This window comes from Cebus imitator, unplaced genomic scaffold (assembly GCF_001604975.1).
Source record: "Cebus imitator isolate Cc_AM_T3 unplaced genomic scaffold, Cebus_imitator-1.0 Scaffold55, whole genome shotgun sequence".
Classification (NCBI taxonomy): Eukaryota; Metazoa; Chordata; class Mammalia; order Primates; family Cebidae; genus Cebus; species Cebus imitator.
In genome coordinates this window covers 5,600,372-5,619,753 of record NW_016107370.1, presented here as the reverse complement: position 1 = coordinate 5,619,753, position 19,382 = coordinate 5,600,372, and the positions used below count along the sequence as shown (strand labels likewise).

Here is a 19,382-nt window from a genome sequence, read left to right as displayed (position 1 = left end):
ATGGTGAGAGATTTTCATTTTTTTTCTTTCACAAGGAAACTGCAGATCAGACGTATGGTGTTGTCTCAGATTAGAAGAATTGGTGGTAGAGTAACTATGCCATATTTGGTATGACTACAAAATAACTGCAAAGTAAACACTGACTTTAACTGCATGTGATGTAGCAACACTATTGCATATCTCCCTGAGACATAGCCTGATACCATAACTCAGAAAGCTAAGGTCCCAGAGAGCTGCAGATTTCCCAGGAAGAAACCATACTTGGCTGAAACAATATGTGCTAAGGATCTTAATCTGCAGGTGGACCATGAGAAGTAACTTGATACTGCCCATCAGCATGGGTACGCCTCATAACCAAGGTGTCACCAATCAGATGTCGTCATCATGTGTAAAGACAACACTCTCATTCAACATACACATTTTGAAGGAGATCTCACCTCCAGACTAGAATGGTGGAGTAAGACCTCTAATAATCCATTGTTTCATAAAAGCAATGAAAACCCTAGCAAAAACTGTCAAATAACCAACTTTTTCAAAATTCTAGCAATTAACTAAAGCCTTACAGCACTCTGAGCAGTGTTTATTAAAAAGAAAAACAGCTCAATCTGTAAGAACAGAAAACCTCAAGGCGTTTTCCCCTTTCCTACTGCCACTCCTCCTTTCTCCAGCTCTAAAATAGCTCTGTAAATGACTTGTCCCTCAATTTCCAAAATCAGTGCAAAAACTCTCTCTCTTGTAGTACTAGCTATAAAACCCAGCAGCCATTAGGAGTATGGGTCTGGAGTTCCCCAAAAGCCCCATCACCAAACTGTCACCATTTTACTGTCTGGCAGCTAGTGCTCACTCTGTGCTATAGCCTCTTATCAACAGGACATTTGTCATGATTAGTCAGAAGCAACTGCTTAGCAAGGTTGCTGCCCGAAACAGCATTACTAGTTGGGGCTGACAAGAGGCTGACCAGAAAACTTAAAATGAAAAAATGGGGAATGAGACGGCCACAGGAGTCTTTGGAAAGCTTTAATATATTCCTGGGAACCTAAAAGGTTTTGCTCATGCCTATAGCTGTATGCCTTTCCAAGGCAGACCTGAGAAGACCCTAAGCTCTCACTGTTGGCTGATTTTAAGCCTCTGTGCAAGGAGGAACTGAAGACATAATGCACATAGAAAACAACAAAATGGCAGACCTAAAAAACCTGCCTTATTACATTAAATGTAAATGGACAAACAGCAGACATCAGCAGAATGAATAAAAAACCATAATCTGGCCAGGCGTGGTGGCTCACGCTTATAATCTCAGCACTTTGGAGGCCCGAGGTGGGTGGATCGTAAGGTCAGGAGTTCAAGACCAGCCTGGCCAACACAGTGAAACCCTGTCTCTACTAAAAATACAAAAATTAGCTGGGCGTGGTGAAAGGCACTTGTAATCCCAGCTACTTGGGGGGCTGAGGCAGGAGAATCACTTGAACCCGGGAGGTGGATGTTGCAGTCAGCGAGATTGTGCCACCGCACTCTAGCCTGGGTGACAGAGCCAGACTCCATCTCAAACAAAACAAAACAAAAAACAAAACAAAACAAAATCATAATCTAACTGTAAGTTGTCTGCCAGAGACAAACTTTATATTTAAAGACACAAATACGTTTAAAATAAAAGGATAGAAATCAAAGTACTGTGCAAGCAGTATCTAGAAGAAAGGTGAATTGGCTATATTACTATCAGACAAAATGGATTTTAAGACAAAAATTGTCATTAGAGACAAAGAAAAGTATCTTATAATGATAAAAGGGTCAATCAAGAGGACATAAAGAGCATAAATGTATATGCATCTAACAACACGCCCATTTTCCTTCTTTCTACACTAACTCTACTTCATTATGATCCTGCCTTCATCCTATTTAACTTCAAATGCAATGAAATATGTTTATCAAATCAATACTGCTAGGAATTTCTAAGGTAATTATCTGTATCATTTATATCATTTACATATACCCTTTATATCAATTTTACATTTAAAGTCAGTTAGTGGAATTTATAGGATCATAAAATTCCTTGTTTGTCTTTGACACGAAGACACAACACACTTTTCCCTCCGCTCCCCTGCCCCTGCCATGCCAACAATACCCCCACTTCAAAGAACAAACCTCTGTCTTTTTCTTCTTCACTTTCAAAACTTTCTCTTCCATCATGTCGTGGACTAGATGGAGAACTGTAACTCTCTGATGATGTTTCTCCACATGTGTCATGGCCAGAGCCAATGTCCAAATTCACATCTAAAAATAAAAACACTATTTTAAAAAATCATGCTAAGTCATTTTAAATAAATTTCTAAGTTGAACCATTAGAAATTAATTTTAGTTATAAATATTTTGTTTTCCTACAACCATGATCTAGATGAGAACTGATTATTAAATTACAATTTTAACGAAAAATATTTAATATATTCTTAAAACAATGGACAGAATGACTCAATCTTACTGACTTCAAAGAAAAAAAGAGTTAAGGTTCTTTGTAAGGTCTGTCCAATAACATCACTTTGAGCTACCTTCTAAATCTAGATATTTTAACTTCTCAGAGCTTGTTGAAAAATTCATTCTTTACAAGAACTCAAGATGCCTATTCAATTAAAATTACTTGGTTCGAGTAATTTAAGAGAATAAAACGCTTCCCATCTAGTAGATGGAGTGGCCCAGTGAGTTCTGCCCTAAGAGGAAGCCTATACTGAGGTAGTGTGAGGTGGTGCACAGGACCTGCCACGACCAACTAGCCGTATCAGTTTTGAACACATAAGGAGGGATGATAGGTATATCTAGTATTGGACAAGAGATACAAACTTTGGATTTTTTCCTACATGGCCCTGACTTAGGAAAATATTCTGTTATCTCTGTAAACCCAGTAGCTAGCACACTTCTGCCTTACAGCAAGCATTCAATATATGTTTGGTGTATAAATCCCCAAATAAGGGATTCCAAAGGGTTCTTAAGAACCATAGATTAGTGAATCATTTCTATGGCAACTGACAGAACCAGTAAAAGATAACAGGTATTAATTGCCTGGGCAATATATGTGTCAGAGAAAAGACACAATTTGTATAATGAGCAATTCAGGTCACTAACCTGTGGCTTTTGGCTGGGATAAACTTACAACAGTGTCAAGACTGTTAACCATGACCTAGATTAGTCTAGCCACTCAACTGTTGGATGAATATTAAAGAAAAATAAAGTCATTAGGAATGTTGATGCTGCTGAATTCTTTCTGAGTAATAAATGTCAAACTGCCAAGGGAAAACTGCACATCTTAAGGAGGCTACAAGGAAAGTGGCAGAGGAGTTCCATGGGCAGGTAATATTTTTTCAGAAAAGTAACCTGGAGGATACTTACTCAGTACTAGGCCCTGAATACAAGTCATAAGGTGACTAAAGGGATGTGAGTCAACACCAACGGCTGCTTGAAGACAATCTAATGGGCCACAGTGGCCAAACAAGTTGTCAATTGGACTAATGATGAAACCTATAGATCTTGCATGAAAGTCTTGCATATAAATATTTCAACCAGCATATAACAAAATGAACAATCCAAAAATCAAGAGAATCAAAAATTCAACAGGATATTGTCAAACTAGAAATGAACTGAAAAGGAACCTCCTGGGTAGCGCCCACCAAAACTCAAGACAGTGAAACTACAGTAGGCATTTTCAAACTTCAAAGAGCAAATTTTAGAATATGCTTTTTAAAAAGCAGCTCTCTCTCCAAATGGCATAATTTGCAAAACTATTTTCTTTACACTGTAAAAGCTGGTGAATAGTCTAATCACTAATTGCCATATACTAAACTGCAGCTCCAAAGAAATGAATACATAAATCTAAATCTATACCAAACATAATCTTTTGATGATTCAGAAGGTGCTTCAGAATTGTGTGGTAACTTAAGAACGTTTACAATCACAAATTATGTGATCCTCTAGAGATTCAGGGGGTGTGGAAAGTGAAGATAAACCAAGTATTCCAAAGGATACTCCACAAATTGGCCTTTTAAAAAGAGACACAAACTTGAAATTTTTTTGGTCATGTCTCAAATGATAAAGGGTCTTGCACATAACAAAGACGACAAAAACAATGTTTAAAACCTAAGCTACTATTCTAACACTAAAAATACTGGTTATTGGTAACTATAAACCACAGAAGTCTGTTACAGAGTTAGGAACCATTTAGATAAATCAGGCGATAGAACCACGTATTTCACGTGGGGTATTAAAGAAAGCTGGAGACCTTTGGATTATTCTAAATCTTTTACAAGAAACTGAGAAATCAGCCATCTCATCATTTCCCTCTAAACTTTCTGGTGCCACAATTTGGCAACAGAAGAAATGGTGTGGAAGAAACACTGGCCAATAAACTAAAATGATGAACATTCTTTTTTTTTTCTTTTTTTTGAGATGGAGTGTCATTCTGTCACCCCAGCTGGAGTGCAGTGGCTCAATCTCAGCTCACTGCAACCTTCACCTCCTGGGTTCAAGCGATTCTCCTGCCTCAGTCTTCCGAGTAGCTGGGACTACAGGTAGGTGCCACCACACCTGGCTAATTTTTATATTTTTAGTAGAGACAGGGTTTCACCATGGTGCCAGGCCGGTCTCGAACTCCTAGCCTCGAGTTATCCACCAGCCCTGGCCTCCCAAAGTGCTGGGATTACAGGTGTGAGCAACTGCACCCAGCCATGGTGAGCATTCTTAATTACGAGCTAATATGCACCTCTTCAGGAGAGAGACAGAAAGTTTCGGTTTTAAAAGAAAAGACACTCCAAGAACACAGATAACTGATGGCACTGACTGTCCTGACAGGAGCCAGCACAGAGGAGGGCTCAGAGCGATCTCTTTTCCTTTCAAAATCCTGAGTTATATAAATGTATTATTCCTCAAAACAGAAGTTAAAATTTAAGTTTAATAATAAATTTTTAAAAAGTAAAACAATACAAATCTTAAGCTAGAATGTATTATTTAAAGATCCAAACAAACTGCTAATCAGAAAGACTCAGTATTTTCAGCTTCAAGACAGTGTCTCTTCAATTTATGATATGAACTGTTGCTCCGTACAAAAAACCCTTAGGCACGTATTGAGTTACTGAATGCTTAAAGGCAATGATTCCCTGGTGCCTTAATATTTCAAAGGGAAATTAACACACAGATGGGTTTTTTTTTTAAGTTGGAATTGGCATACATCTGCGGTGCATTTGACATCAATGAGACAAGCTATACAAAGAATGTTACAAATTGGTGACATACATAGAGGAGAAAATAGATGAACTTAAACATGTTAAGGTTGTTATTTTCATAATAATACTTGAAATTTAAGGAAAAAAATGAATGAGTTTGTGATGCTGTTACGAATTTTTTTTTTTTTTTTTTTTTTTTTTTTTTTTTNTTTTTTTTACTTTTAAGAGACATGGACTCACTGTGTTGCCCAGGCTGGAATGCAGCGGCCATTCACAGGCGTGATCCCGCTACTGATCAGCATGGGAGTTTTGACCTGCTCCATTTCCAACCTGGGCCGGTTCACCCCTCCTTAGGCAACCTGGTGGTCCCCTGCTTCCAGGAGGTCACCATATTGATGCCTAACTTAGTGCGGACACCTGACTGGCATAGCGTACTACAGCCCAGAACTCCTAGGCTCAAGCGATCCTCCCACCTCAGCCTCCCGAGTAGCTGGGACTACAGGTAGGTGCCACCGCGCCCGGCATACAAAGTTCTTAATAACCTATACAATGTATGTTTCCCTCTAATTTATTAGAACAGGGAAAAGGAACAAAATTGCTGCATTGAACGCCTAGGCACTTGGTACTAGGAAAATGCTCTTCATATGTTTTTACATGTAATTCTTACAATCTGCTGAGACAGGCATTACTCCTGTTTTACAAATGAGCAAACAAAGGCTTCAGAGAGGTCACATGCCTAAGAAACTGGTGGAGCAAGACGCTCAAACCCACAGCTGTCTGACCAAAGTCCACGTGCTTCTCCTCTGGAAATAGGCTAACATGGAAAGAACAGTTGCAAACTGCTTTAGTGAGCAGTAGTTCCCAAACACGGTGAGATAAGAGACAGAGAGATTTTGGGGAGGGCAGGAATTTCATTCAGAAAATGGTGCTTTAGAAAACAAATATGGCAGCAGCATGGAAAATGAACTAGAAAGAGAAAGAACAGAGACAGGGAGGCCTAGCACAGTCAATCTCCAAATGTCCACCTATAGACTTCTGTCTTCCTTATTTGCCTTTTTCCTCCTCCTCTGTTAAGCTGCCATCACCATCAGGGGGAACTTCGGGGACAGTAAAGTGTAGCAAGATCCTTCTATAGACAAGATGGGTTTTAACCATGTCATTTTCCCCATAGTTCCAATGATTCAATGAGTTGGCCAGGTGTTTTTATTTTATTTATTTGAGACAGTTTTGCTCATTTCCCAGGCTGGAGTGCAATGGAATCATGTCGTCTCACTGCAACCTCCGCCTCCCGGGTTTTCAAGCAATTCTCCCGCCTCAGCCTCCAGGGTAGCTGGGATTACAGGTGGCTGCCACCACTCCTAGCTAATTTTTGTATTTTTAGTAAAGATGAGGTTTCATCATGTTGTTCAGACTAGTTTCGAGCTCCTGACCTCAGGTGATCCACCCGCCTTGGCCTCCCAAAGTGCTGGGATTACAGGCATGAGCCACTGCATCTGGCCCAGATGATTTTAGATTCAAAAGGTAACCATTTGTCTTTTATCACTATTCAGTCTTTCTATACAAATATATAGTTTAAAAATATGCTCAAACTTTTAAGAAATATATTCTGGTTATTCATATTACATCACAACAGAATGTACTAACATTAGAATAACATTTAAATTAAAATATCCTATTTGTGGGATCATTAAATAAATGTGTCAGGGCATCCAGGGATAAAATGTTCTCCTAGAGGTCTGTGTGCTCTTATTCTTTTTTAACAGTTACAATTAATAGTAAAGATAAAATATGAGAAGTAGTCAATGAAGCTGCAGAAGGGCATTTCTCAAACCAAATGAACCTTGAACCTAAAAATAAAGGGACCTTAAAATAATGGTGGGTAAATGGAAGCCATATAAATCTAGCATAACAAAAATTTGAGGGTTGGCATTCCCGTAAAGCCTCAAAAACTTCATAAAGGATGGTTATTAAATCATGAAGAAGTCAACAGTATTCTAAAAAATGACTTTACACAGAAACGCTCTCGTGAGTGGCTGGGAAAGCCAAAGGAGAGCTCCCGAATGGCCTTGGGGCCTGTCTCCTGAGTCGAGACTGGCTGGAGAAGGACAACCTGGGGGACTGCTGCTGCCAGAAGGGAGGGGCGGGTGAGAATAAATGAGGCAAAGGCAATGTTCACCCCCATGGCTGGGTGTCTCCTCTAAATTAACTCTATGGATTTCGGAACTGTAATTTGGAAATAGCTATATATATCAATGCAAGGTAAAATTATAGTATTAGGATTTGACACGACAGCTCAATACCTATTAATACAGTAACTATCATGCTGAGTATATTTAGGGGAGGGGTATTTGAAAGAAAAACAACCTTCTTACCTTTCACAGTACCACCATGGGCATGCTGAGGAGTGGAGAGTCTAATACCATTTATTCTACTATTCAATCTGTTGTCAGTTTTCTTAATCTTCTCCCTAAACCAAATGAACATATTGCCAACATTTTTATAAAGTTATCTACCAAACACATTCAGTACAGTACTGATAAAATTCCCGTCAAGACTTAAATTTTTTCAGTAAGTAATAATCTAAATACAATTAAGAGTCACCCTTCTGTGTAAAGTTGTAAGAATTTTACCCCTTCAAACTGAATGCAGTATTTGACAGTAGCTTTATTTTTATCATCTGCATATATTAGTATTTTGAACCAAAAGAGTTAAACTCAGAATTAAAAATATTTAAAAAACTAACTAAAAAACACTACATTGTATGCTACCATAAACTAAACATGCCGATTATCAAAGACTATGTGCTCTCTTTCCCTACCAATCTCTACTACTGGCAACATTACATTGAACCTACTTTTCTGTTTGTGGCTTTCCTTTCTTCTTATTTATTGAAGACAAACTCCGTTTTTCAGCAGAATGCTAGCAGAAAGAATAAAAAGACAAATCAGAAAAAAGCTAAACCATACTGATGTTTTTACTCTGATAGTAAACATTAATATGATATATTCCCAGTTGTATATTCTAACAAGTGTTGATTTCCAACCTATTTTTGAAGTTTCCCACTTGAACCACTAAAAAAAATTTATATATTCTGTGACAAATACATGAATATTTTCCTCATGATTTATACAGTATTATTTTCTGTTTTTCCTTTAAAACGAACCTACATTCTGTTTGACTATAAAATGAAACATAATCAAGTGACTGGTACTTGCTGTAGGTTTACTACTATTCTCTTAAAACACAATCTGATAAAACTGTCAACACATAATTATGTCAACTCTAAGAAAAGAGGGTGCAGGCACTGAAGTAGGGAAAGTACACTCAGATAGGCTTTGAAAATAGGACATTAATTATTACTGAAACTATTTATGGTTTCTCAGAATATGCTCTAATGCATAAAAACACATTCCGAGAAGAGTTAACATTTGGATCTGAGTATTGGCCAGAGACAACATCGGGTTAACGAATCTATCTTCTAGAGAGAAGTTTCATTCCATACTTGTAACATATACATAGGGACCTTCCCCCATATCTCTGAGGCCATATGACACTAAACATACTTAAGAGCATTCTGCTCTCTGATCACACCCAAATCTTAAGAAAGCAAACATCCCCTAATGCATTCTCAAGTGTCAGTAAACTGATTCAACTACTCATGAAGAAAGGTCAGTTGGAAAATTTACATCACAAATAGCAAGAGAGTGATTGAAATGTGAATCCTTCTTTCAATTCTTTCAAGAGCAAAAAATTCTGGCATAACAATCTAACATACATCTTCTTAGAATAAACAGTGAAGGTATTATTTTTTAAATTTTTATTGCTTTAAATTTATTTTATTTTTTAGACAGGGTCTCACTCTTGCTCAGGGAGAAGTGAAGTGGTGTAATCATGGCTCACAGTAGCCTTGAACTCCTGGGCTCAGGTGATCCTTCTGCCTCAGCCTCCCAAGTAGCTGAGACTACAGGTGTGCACCACCACACACTAAAAAATTTTTAAATTTTTTGAGAGCGACAGGGTCTCACTATGTTGCCCACGGTGGTCAAATGTGTGGCCTCAAGCAATCCTCCCATCTTGGTCTTCTGAAGTGCTAGGATTAGAAGTGACCCATGGTGCCTGGTGAGGTGTCCTATTAAAGTGTACTAATTTTACACAAGCAGTAAAAGTAATCTAAATACACTTTCAGGTCTCAAAAGAACTTAGCTCATATATAAGTATAAAGCCTAATACTTAAACGTTCCTGCATTTCTTCTTACCAGATATACTGTCTGACTGAAAGCTCACAGAGCTTAATTTTTTTCTTACAGAGTAGCAATGCTTTAACTACACAGCTGCAAAACAAACTCCCCACATACCTGGTCAGCTGAGGTCACACAGTGCTCTGGGTGCTGAATGGCGGTACAGCTTTGCTTCCTCCAATCCACAATCCCATTCTGTTCAGGATATTGCATGGTAAGCCCATCCAAAGGAGAACAATTCGTACCAATTGTGCTGCCAAAGAAAAGGTTATGAAAGTGTGAAAATCTGTCCTCAATAATAAACTGCTATTTCATGTCAATAAAGAAGTTACAGTAAGCCTTTCTTTAGTATATTAGTTTCTTCATGGAATGCCTAGTGATAGGTCTAAGAAAAAACAAGTATATTATGAGAAATAAACCACTACACATCTATTTATCATTAATACCTGTCTCTAAAAAGAGTTTTAACAGCTGTACCCTCTTTTAGATGCTATGTGATGGTGACCATTATACACTGCTGACAGTAGGGACAGAGAGGCTTACACAACCCTGCATCTTGAGAGCACTGCTGTCCTGAGTACTTAAGTAACTAGGCACATGAAGGGAGGGATAATGAGAACAAAAACGAAAAAAAACAGACAAGAGAAACAGGCCCAAACAGAATCCAGATAATAAACTTATTGGACACGGACAGACTTTCAGGTAACAATGCTTAACTTGGTCAGCAAACACAAGATTGAGGATTTTGGAAGAGAAATTTGGAAAGCACAAAAAATTTAAATTCTAGAACTGTAAAATAAACTAACATTACAAACTCAACAAATGGGAAATAGATGGAAAAAATAGTGAAGGGGAAACAGATGAAGAAAATCAATGAAGAAGAAATTTGGTCAGAAGAAAACAGATTAAAGCACTGACAGCGAAAAAAATATGAAAAACAAAAAAGGCTTAAAAGACATGGGACATGATGAAAAACCTAACATAGAAGGATTTGGAGTTTTGGAAGAGGAAGCAAGAGAAAAGCGGAGAAGAAATATTTGAAGAGGTAAGAGCTAGGAGTTTTCTAAAATCAAAAGACATCAGGCTACAGATTCAAGGAGAATTCATGCAAAGGAAGCTAGGAAAACCACTGAAAACCAGACAACGACAAATCCTTAAAAAAGGCAATCAGAGAGAAATGCACATTGTCTTCAGAAGAGCAGTAGTAAGACTGACTGAAATTCTGGATGCCAAATGACCTAAGTGTGAGTTCCTCTCAAATGCAGAATCCAGTAACAGCGTTTATTTAGGAAGTGATCCTAAAAAGCAGGAGCAAGGGAGCGGAGAGAATAAAATGGCAAAGGACTGCAATGAAGAGTCCACAGTGGAGGCTGGAAGCAACAGGGGCCCAAGCCTCTGGGCCCTCCCAGAACGACAGACCCAAAGGATGGAGGCAGCTTCCTGTGGATACAGCAAAGGTCCTGAGGCAGGAAGTGGAGTGTCTCACAGTGTGTACTCGAGGAGCAGAGCACTAGCGTGGTATGAGTCAGAAATCACACAGATGATTTTAATGTCATCTGCAGGAGAAACTGGAGGTGGGCAGAGAGAATAAGATGGAAGGAAATAAAGGGAGAACCTGGAAGATGAGGAAGCTGTACTTTCAAAAAGCTCACGGAAAATAACTGCCCAATTAGAATCCCACATGTGACAAAAGTATCTTTTAAAAATGAAGGCGAAATAAACATTTTTTTCCAAATAAAAATTAAGGGCATTCATCACTGGAGATTGAGTATAGGAAATATGCAAGTGTGCTTCAATTGGAAGGAAAACAATCATAGGTGGATGTTCAGAGACACAGGAAGCAATCAGTATCTACACCAACACTGCGAAAAGGTTTCATGGGGCTTAAAATTATAACAGTGAATTAAAATGCATGACAGCCATGGCTTACAAGTTAGGGGGAGATAAATGAACTTACAGTAATCTAAGGTCTTCAAATTGTTTGGGAACAGTATAAGCACAAATTAACATCCAACTTTAACGAGTCAAAGATATATAATATACTCTCTAGGGTAACCACTGTAAGAATTTAAAAACATTGTAAAACTATCACGGCTAGTAGAAACAAAACAAAACAAAAACAAAAAAACAGAACAAAAACAGCCCAAAAGGCGGCAAAAAAAGTGAGAAAAGGAAACAGAAAGAATAGAGAAATAAATAGCAAAATGACAGATTTATAGCCAAATACATCAGTAGTTTAATTAAATGTTACAACAATTTAAAAATGTACCAAGGCACTTTTTGTTTTTGAAACAGGACACCTACTTCACAATGGGACTTTTCCCAGTATGCTTCTTGTGGATTATGGCATGTTGCAATACATCTAGAAGAGAGGAAAAAGTAACTTATTACATGAAATGCTGCAGCAAAAACCAACAGAAGGATGCTACTAGTTTGCATGATAGTTTGCATGATCATAACCACTGGTGACAGCTGTATGAGGCACTTCTAAGCATTTCTCACTGTAGAAGTTATCTTGAAGCCTTTTCAAAAACACAGTATACTCCGAATTACCTTTTATATCCTCTCAAATGTTTTCCTCCTAACAGCAAATCAATCTTGTTCAAAACTAGGAAAGTCTAATATGAATATGTCCCTACAAAACGAAAGCATCCAATTTCAGATAGAACTCTTTTTTAACCATTAAAAAATGAAGAGTTTCAAATAGTCAAACACGTATCTATTACTAACAAACACGTATCTATAACAAACACCCATGGATACCACCTTCTAGACTTCTCTGTATTTCCCTCTAAGGAAAAATATCACACAGGTATGAATGAAGGTCTTCCTCCATTCCATTCCCCTTCATCCCTCCACAGAGGCTAACTAGTACCTTACTTGTTCAAACATTCTAGTACAAGTATTTACTTTAACTATCCATACATGTGTGCTAATAAACACATATAGGTATTACAGGCTTCAATATACAACTGTCCTTCAGTATTTGCATATAATCTATGCACACCTCCTGTGCACTTTAAATCATCTCTATATTACTAATAATACCTAATACAATGTAGATGCTATGTAAATAGTTGTTATGCTGTATTGTTTAAAGAAAAACGACAAGAAAAAGAGTCCATAAATGTACAGATGCAATTTTCCCCCCAAATACTTTCAGCCCACAGTTGGTTAAACCCAACAATGCAGAGATGGAGACCCAAATGTACTATAAATATCCTTTATTTTAATTACTACCTAGCACAAAGACATAATTTATTTAAACTTTACTAACATTTGAAATGTTCAGGCAATTTCCTGTTATTTGCCCTTGCAAACAATGCTGCCTCAAGGATCTGTGCCTATGTCCTCTTTTGCACGTGTGTAACAATTTTCACAGATGCAGGATTGCTGGACAGCAGCATATGATTATCTCCAACTTCATTTCACAGCGTCAAATTTCTGTCCAAAATAGTTGTGTCAATTTATGTCCCCATCAACAGTGCCTGAGAGTTCCCACTGCTTCATATCCTTGATGTCGGACTTCAAAACGTTTCGCCAATCTGCTGAGTGTGAGATGACACCTGTTTCCATTTGCATTTTCCTGACTACCAGTGAGGCTGCACACTGTGTAACAGCTGTCCACGTTTCCTCATGTAAGAATCACTTATTTATGTCTTTCACTTATATTTCTGTTGGGCTGATTGTCTCACCGACTTTTCACGAAGATCCTTCCATAGGTCTGGATATAGTCTCACCTATAAATATCCTGCAAACATCACCTCCGAGGTGTATGGTTCCTTTTGTCATATGGAAGCTCTAATTTAGATTAGTAAGATCTCTACTGTGGTCATGATCTACTTTGTTCAAAAAAGGCTTCTCCTCCCAAATTAACATTTGAAAGTTTAAATTTTACATTTTACATGTAAGTTGTTACTCACTTGACTGTCTTCTGCATGATGTAATTAGGAATCTAATTCTACGTAATTTTTCCTATGGAAAGTCAATTGTCTAACAACATTTACCGAACAGTCTATTCTTTCTTCACTTATTTGTAATGCAACCTCTGTCACATTCCAATTCCTATATGTCAGTTTCTGCACTCCTTAATGTGTTCTATCCATGAGCTATCAGCAGGCAGGATGATTTACGCTAGTGAATCTACATTTACCTTCTTCTTGACTTGAAGCTTCAGAGCTGTCTTCTTTTAAGTGTTCTAATATCTTAGAAGTCTTCAGAGAGGATTGTAAGGTATCTGCAGGAAGTATTCAATACTATTAACTTTTTAGAAAAATTAAAATAAAGAAAACAAATATAATGATTGCTTTTTTTAACCCAAGGAAAACAAATGGAGGGTAAATGGTGAAGAAAATATGGCTACTAAGGAGAAGGCAAGAAGACACAGCCCAAAGCACTGGACTGTGAGTAGGAACCCTGATCAAGGAGCCAGCTGTACCCTGAAGAGCAAATGACCTAGGTGAGTCATTTCATATCTGTCAGCCCCAGTGTGCTCATGTGCAAAATGAGGAAATAAAGTAGAAAGATTCTTCTCAAACATCTGAGGTGTGGTAAAGATTTTTTATTTTTTTAATCTTTAGTTTGTTGTGGATTGTTACTTTTGTAAAATACAATAAAATAATGTTGTGGCAATGTCAAATTGCTTATCTCTCAGTGTCTGCCCTCAATTTCTGTTCTCATATTACAGACCAGTAAGAAGCAATTTATGGACCAGCACTGGCCCAGGCAACACATTTTGGATTACTTCCCCATAAAATACAGGCCAGAACTCCAGAGTTCAACATCTTAACTCATTCATGACTTTAGCATTGTTTTTTTTCAGTGCCAGTTGTCAGGATATGAAGTGATGCTCTCTGTCCCAGGGAATAAAAAGGTAAAGCTACCAACTTTTCAAAAAATAAAATAAAAACAAAGCAAAATCCAACAGCGTATGCAAATAAACCTTCACAACAGTATATTCACTGGTGAAACAACTCAGATATGCATGAACATTAGGCTGACGAGATATCCCACAATCTCAAGTGCTGTACTTTCATACAGTGTTTTAATTTTACAATCTGGTAGATTTTACAACAAAATCTACCAACCTCATTAGCACTGCTCATGTAATTTAAATGCTGCCACGCCCTCAAGATGAGTTTATTATTTATATATGTACTCCTCAATTGGGTGAGTTTTCCTGAGCAGCCTGTTCATCTAAACTAAAAGTTTAATTTTGTGCTTCAATTCAATGCCTTTTTGAAATGAAACAGATGCTACTGATACATGTTCAATAAAAGGCACTTACATTTGGCTCAGAGAGAAAATCACTGATGGTTGAATCTACATAGCTCCAGAATGATCAGGATTCTCTTTAATAAATGCTGTTGCTACCATTCAGACATAAATTTAACCATGAAGTTGTGCATCTTGTCTTGGTTAACTAGTCATAAAGAGTCACATTTTTAATTCTGACTGATAATTACATTAGCATGTAACACACTAAATTAGAGAAACTTTCAAGGTTAGCCTGTGTAACAGGCAATCATACTATTCTTTCACCTCTTTCTCCCACCTCAAATTGAGAAAATACGTGTTTTTCTTTCCCCTTTAAATACAGGAAAATATGACTGCTGAAAGCAGGACAGTTTTAAAGAAAAATGTTCCTTGCCATAGTAGCTACGCCTGGAGTTTAGCACAAATTCTGCTAAAGGACACACCAATGTTCCTGACAAAATATTTGTAAAAGGCAGGCTGAGGGAGATATGTCCAAAATTAAAAGACAGACAGTGGTGAAAGCTGAAGCACGAGGACCAAATTCAACATACAGAACATAAGAAAAACTCGCAAAGCTTCATGGAAGAGGTGATGTTTCAGCTGGGCCTTAAAACAGGCGTGATTTTAATGGGCTATGACAAAAGGATGGGTGTTTAAGTAAGGGTACAAACGCGCAAAGACACCAGGCAGGCAACGGCAGGGTGTGCTGGGAGCAGAAGGAAGCTCCCGGGAGGTCACAGTGGGGCCTGAATTTCAGACCAAGCAGGAATTTAACACACTTATCCTTGGGATACTCCAGGGATAGATTAGAGTAGGAAACTAGAATCGGAGAAAAGAGTGAGGGTTTCCTTTGATAGTCCCTGCATGAAAGAAAGGCCTAACTGTAAACGAGGGGAGGGTAAGGAAGGGACATAAAGGGAGACATTCTTTGTGTAGCATAGGTTGTCCTTTCCGTGACTGAAAACAGAGAGGCAGAGTGAGAAGAATAAGGCTAATGTTTTCTGCCTGATCAGCTGGCTGGAAAGGTCAATTGGGAACAGGTGAGAAGAGGAAGGCAGACAAGATCATACACCAGCACGAGGCGCTGTAAGGTCTCCAGCCAGTGAGGGAACAGTTCTGTCAAAGAAATGAAGGACTAGCCACACCCCAAAGTCTAGAGAGACTCAGACCTTACCTTGGAATCAGTCTGCTCTATTAGCTTTTATACATGACTTTGTTTACAACTGCCATGTAAAATTCATTAAAAATGACAAATAATTGTATGTCACTATTCTTTAATCTTAACTAAAATGACAAACCTACACAAAATGACATGGTAAAGCAATAAAATCCAACAAAGAAAAAATATTTCCCCAGAAGGACAGGGGATGCTTACTAAGACTGTGTAGGGAGTCTGACGATATGGACTGAAAGAAGCTGTGTACTTTCTGACTCTGTAGAAAAGCTTGCGATGAACTTGAAAATAGCTGCCTGTATATAAAAAGAAAAGAAATTTGTTAATTTCAAATAATATAAATCCACAAGAAGCTCGGTTTCAATTACAAGGCAGACTTAAGTGGCAATTTAATTCAGGTATGGGAAAATATTCTTCCCATAGAAAAGAATATTATTTTCTAATGTATTTCCTATGGGAAGAAGTCAGTAAAATTTAATAAAACTCATTTGGAAGAAGCAACTAAATAGATCCATTTTTAATTTTGTATAATCTAATGGTAAGATTTCGATTCTGGCCCAAAAATGTATTATTTCAGCCTCTGTCCAAGTGGTCCAACAGCCACCCTTCTGTTAAAAAAAAAAAAAAAAAAAAACCTGCAATTTCTTTACTCTTCTTCACAGGTGTTCTTCTCCTTATTTGGCTGTACTTCTATTTTTTATTTTTTTGAGATAGAGTTTTGCTCCTATTGCCCAGGCTCGAGTGCAGTGGCTCGATCTCAGTTCACTGCAACCTTGGCCTCCCTGGGTTCAGGCGATTTCTCCTGTCTCAGCCTCTTGAGTAGCTAGGATTACAGGCATGCGCCACCATACCTAGCTAATTTTATATTTTTTTTACTAGAGGTGGGGTTTCACCATGTCGGTCAGGCTAGTGTCTCCTGACCTCAGGTGAGCCGCCCACCTCGGCCTCCCAAAGTGCTGGGATTACAGGCATGAGCCATCCCACCCAGCCTTCGTCTGTACTATTAAAGGACCTTTCCACACTCTCAAAGTGGGAGGTTGGGAAGTCTGGGATGCTAAGAGCCTTGGAAAATATGAAACAGTCAGTTATGTAGTTATCATATATTATACATGTATTATTACAACCTAAGGCACCGCTGACTAATGGTTCATGTTGAATGTGTACCATGCCATGAGTCCAAGTTATCTCTGAAACCCAGCTTTCCCCATATTTTATTAATGTAATTAAAAGACTCCAGCTGGAGGTCTTTCTTACAGTGGTACCTGTAAAAGGGGTCTTGCACATACAATTAGAGCAGAATCTACTAGGAAGTTTACTTTCAATTTGAATACCAGTTCAACCACTTATAAGCTAAAGCACCCTAAACAAGCTAGTTAGCCTTTCACCTTCCAATTTCTCAAGGTTACGAGAATCAAACAGTGCACGTAGATAAACTGTCACCCTACCCATTACTTAGGCCCTCAACATACAAATTATTTTGAACACTTTTGATGCTCATTTTAAATTTTAATTCTTAATTTCTCCCCCCAAAGGTTTTTGATCTATCATTCAGATTAACTGTAAAATTATTAACATACCAACAGATGACTCTTATGGGCCAAAGTTGCCTTGTATATTACGTGAAATTGCTTCTTGGTATTCCAGTGTGGAAGTAAACAATCAGTAAGAAGACATGGGTGAAATGAAGAGAGGAAAGAACTGAGATCTGAATTCAGAAGCAAATCTGGATTTCCAGGTCTGAACATATTACATAACGCTGACACTAAAATCCAAAGGCAGTGGTGGAACCCACACTCAGTCACATTAGAAACCAATTGGTCAAAAGCACAGGCACACCTTCAACTCAAGGCCTGAGTCCCAAGGGACAGCCCAGATATAACTCCGAATACTATGTAGACATCCACTATGGGAACACTGAGTATTACATTTAAACCACAAATCAGATAAAGGTAGGGGAACTAAATCAGTATACAAACTAAAGTCAAGGCTCATTAATGAATAACTACAAGATGGCAATTATACCGATATTAAAAAATCAAAGTGGCCACAAACTACTTGATAAGTAAGAAAAACAAGATTACATTTTGACATGACAGAAATCTTCCAGCCACAAATGCACATTTCATGCCGTATTTTCATTTTCCTAACCTACAGCATATTTGAGACTAAATACAGTGTGTCCTGTACCAACCAATCTGTTATAACTTATAAACCTACCTCCTATTTCTGTTTCCTTTCTTCCCTTTTTTATAATTGCTACACTTCTGAGACACAAATAATGACCTACTAATTTAAAATCCACAAACTGAGAAGGAAGAGTCCTGACATGGTGTTGAGGCTACAGGCTAGCCATTTGGGAAAAGACACAAATCCCTACCACACTCCTTACATCAAAATCAATTACAAATGAATCCGAGATTTTTTCTTAAAGGAAGTATTAGAAGAAAACATACTTTAAAAAATATTTTTTGAAACATATTTCAAATATGTTTTGAAAAGGTCTTTCTAGGCCTGACACAAAACCCTGAAACCACAAGAGAAAAGATCAATAAATTTGGCTACATAAAAGTTTAAAACACCTGTATGGTCAAGAAGTAATCGCAAGTAGGGCTCTTTCCTTTATTTAACAACTAACTCTTCTAATCAGTGACACCAATAATGCGTAGAAAGGACTGAAAAAGCCATTCACAGGGAGGCGGCTAAAGCCACTCAAACACAAACTGAAATCAGACTTTCTTTCCGAGATAAGCAAAGAAGAGCAATTGCGAACGTTTTGTGTCTGCTTAGGTGGGAGATACAAATATGAGGCGTCAGAGGATATAAAGTGCTGCTACCTTTTTAGAGATAATTTGAAAATATTACATATTAAAAATACATGTAACTTTTGACCAATTACAATATTTCTGTAAATTGATCTTACAGATAAATACGTACCCATATGTGTTAAGAATATATACCTCCTGGAGCGATTGTTTGAGCCTAGGAGTTTGAGACAAGCTTGGGCAACAGAGCGAGGTCATGTCTCAAAAAAAAATTAATAAAAATAAAAAGTAAAAAATTAAATCATATACCTGGACATTGTAGTTTAAAAATACTTAGAAACAACTAAAATGGACATAAAATATGTTGATTAATTTAATTATGGTTCAGCTAAAAAGGAATCAAAGCAGCCATCTTTTTACATATAAGATGTGTTACCACATCCCAATACATTTAAAGAAGTGGCAGGAAAGTATTAATACATATAAAATACTTCCATTTGGACAGTAAAGGAAATATATATACATAAATCTAAGGGCATGTACATGCACAGAAAATTTTGGAAAAGTTAGGCTACTTTAACTGCTAAATTTGGAGAATGGGAAATTGGGAAATTTTCACAGTACACACCTCTGCTTTCTTCACAATTAGCTTTAATAACATCTTTACAGTAAAAACGTTTAGAAAACACACAGATACAGACATGCACAAGAGGCCAAGTATGATCACTGCTGAAGAGAATCCTAAAAGCCT

The 19,382-nt window shown here is 37.7% G+C and overlaps 1 protein-coding gene across 2 annotated transcripts in view; it reads right to left on the bottom strand.

Moving 5' to 3' along the window:
* The window catches only part of ZCCHC2 (zinc finger CCHC-type containing 2), a 61,061-nt gene that overhangs the window by 8,176 nt on the left and 33,503 nt on the right, over positions 1–19,382 (bottom strand). For both annotated transcript variants that reach the window (XM_017528867.2, XM_017528868.2), the window contains 7 exons: positions 16,071–16,165; positions 13,593–13,676; positions 11,744–11,801; positions 9,557–9,692; positions 8,056–8,120; positions 7,574–7,668; positions 2,140–2,268 (listed from right to left, as the gene is read on the bottom strand). In XM_017528867.2, coding sequence (XP_017384356.1) covers positions 2,140–2,268; positions 7,574–7,668; positions 8,056–8,120; positions 9,557–9,692; positions 11,744–11,801; positions 13,593–13,676; positions 16,071–16,165 — 662 coding nt within the window. The remainder of the gene's footprint in view (positions 1–2,139; positions 2,269–7,573; positions 7,669–8,055; positions 8,121–9,556; positions 9,693–11,743; positions 11,802–13,592; positions 13,677–16,070; positions 16,166–19,382) is intronic.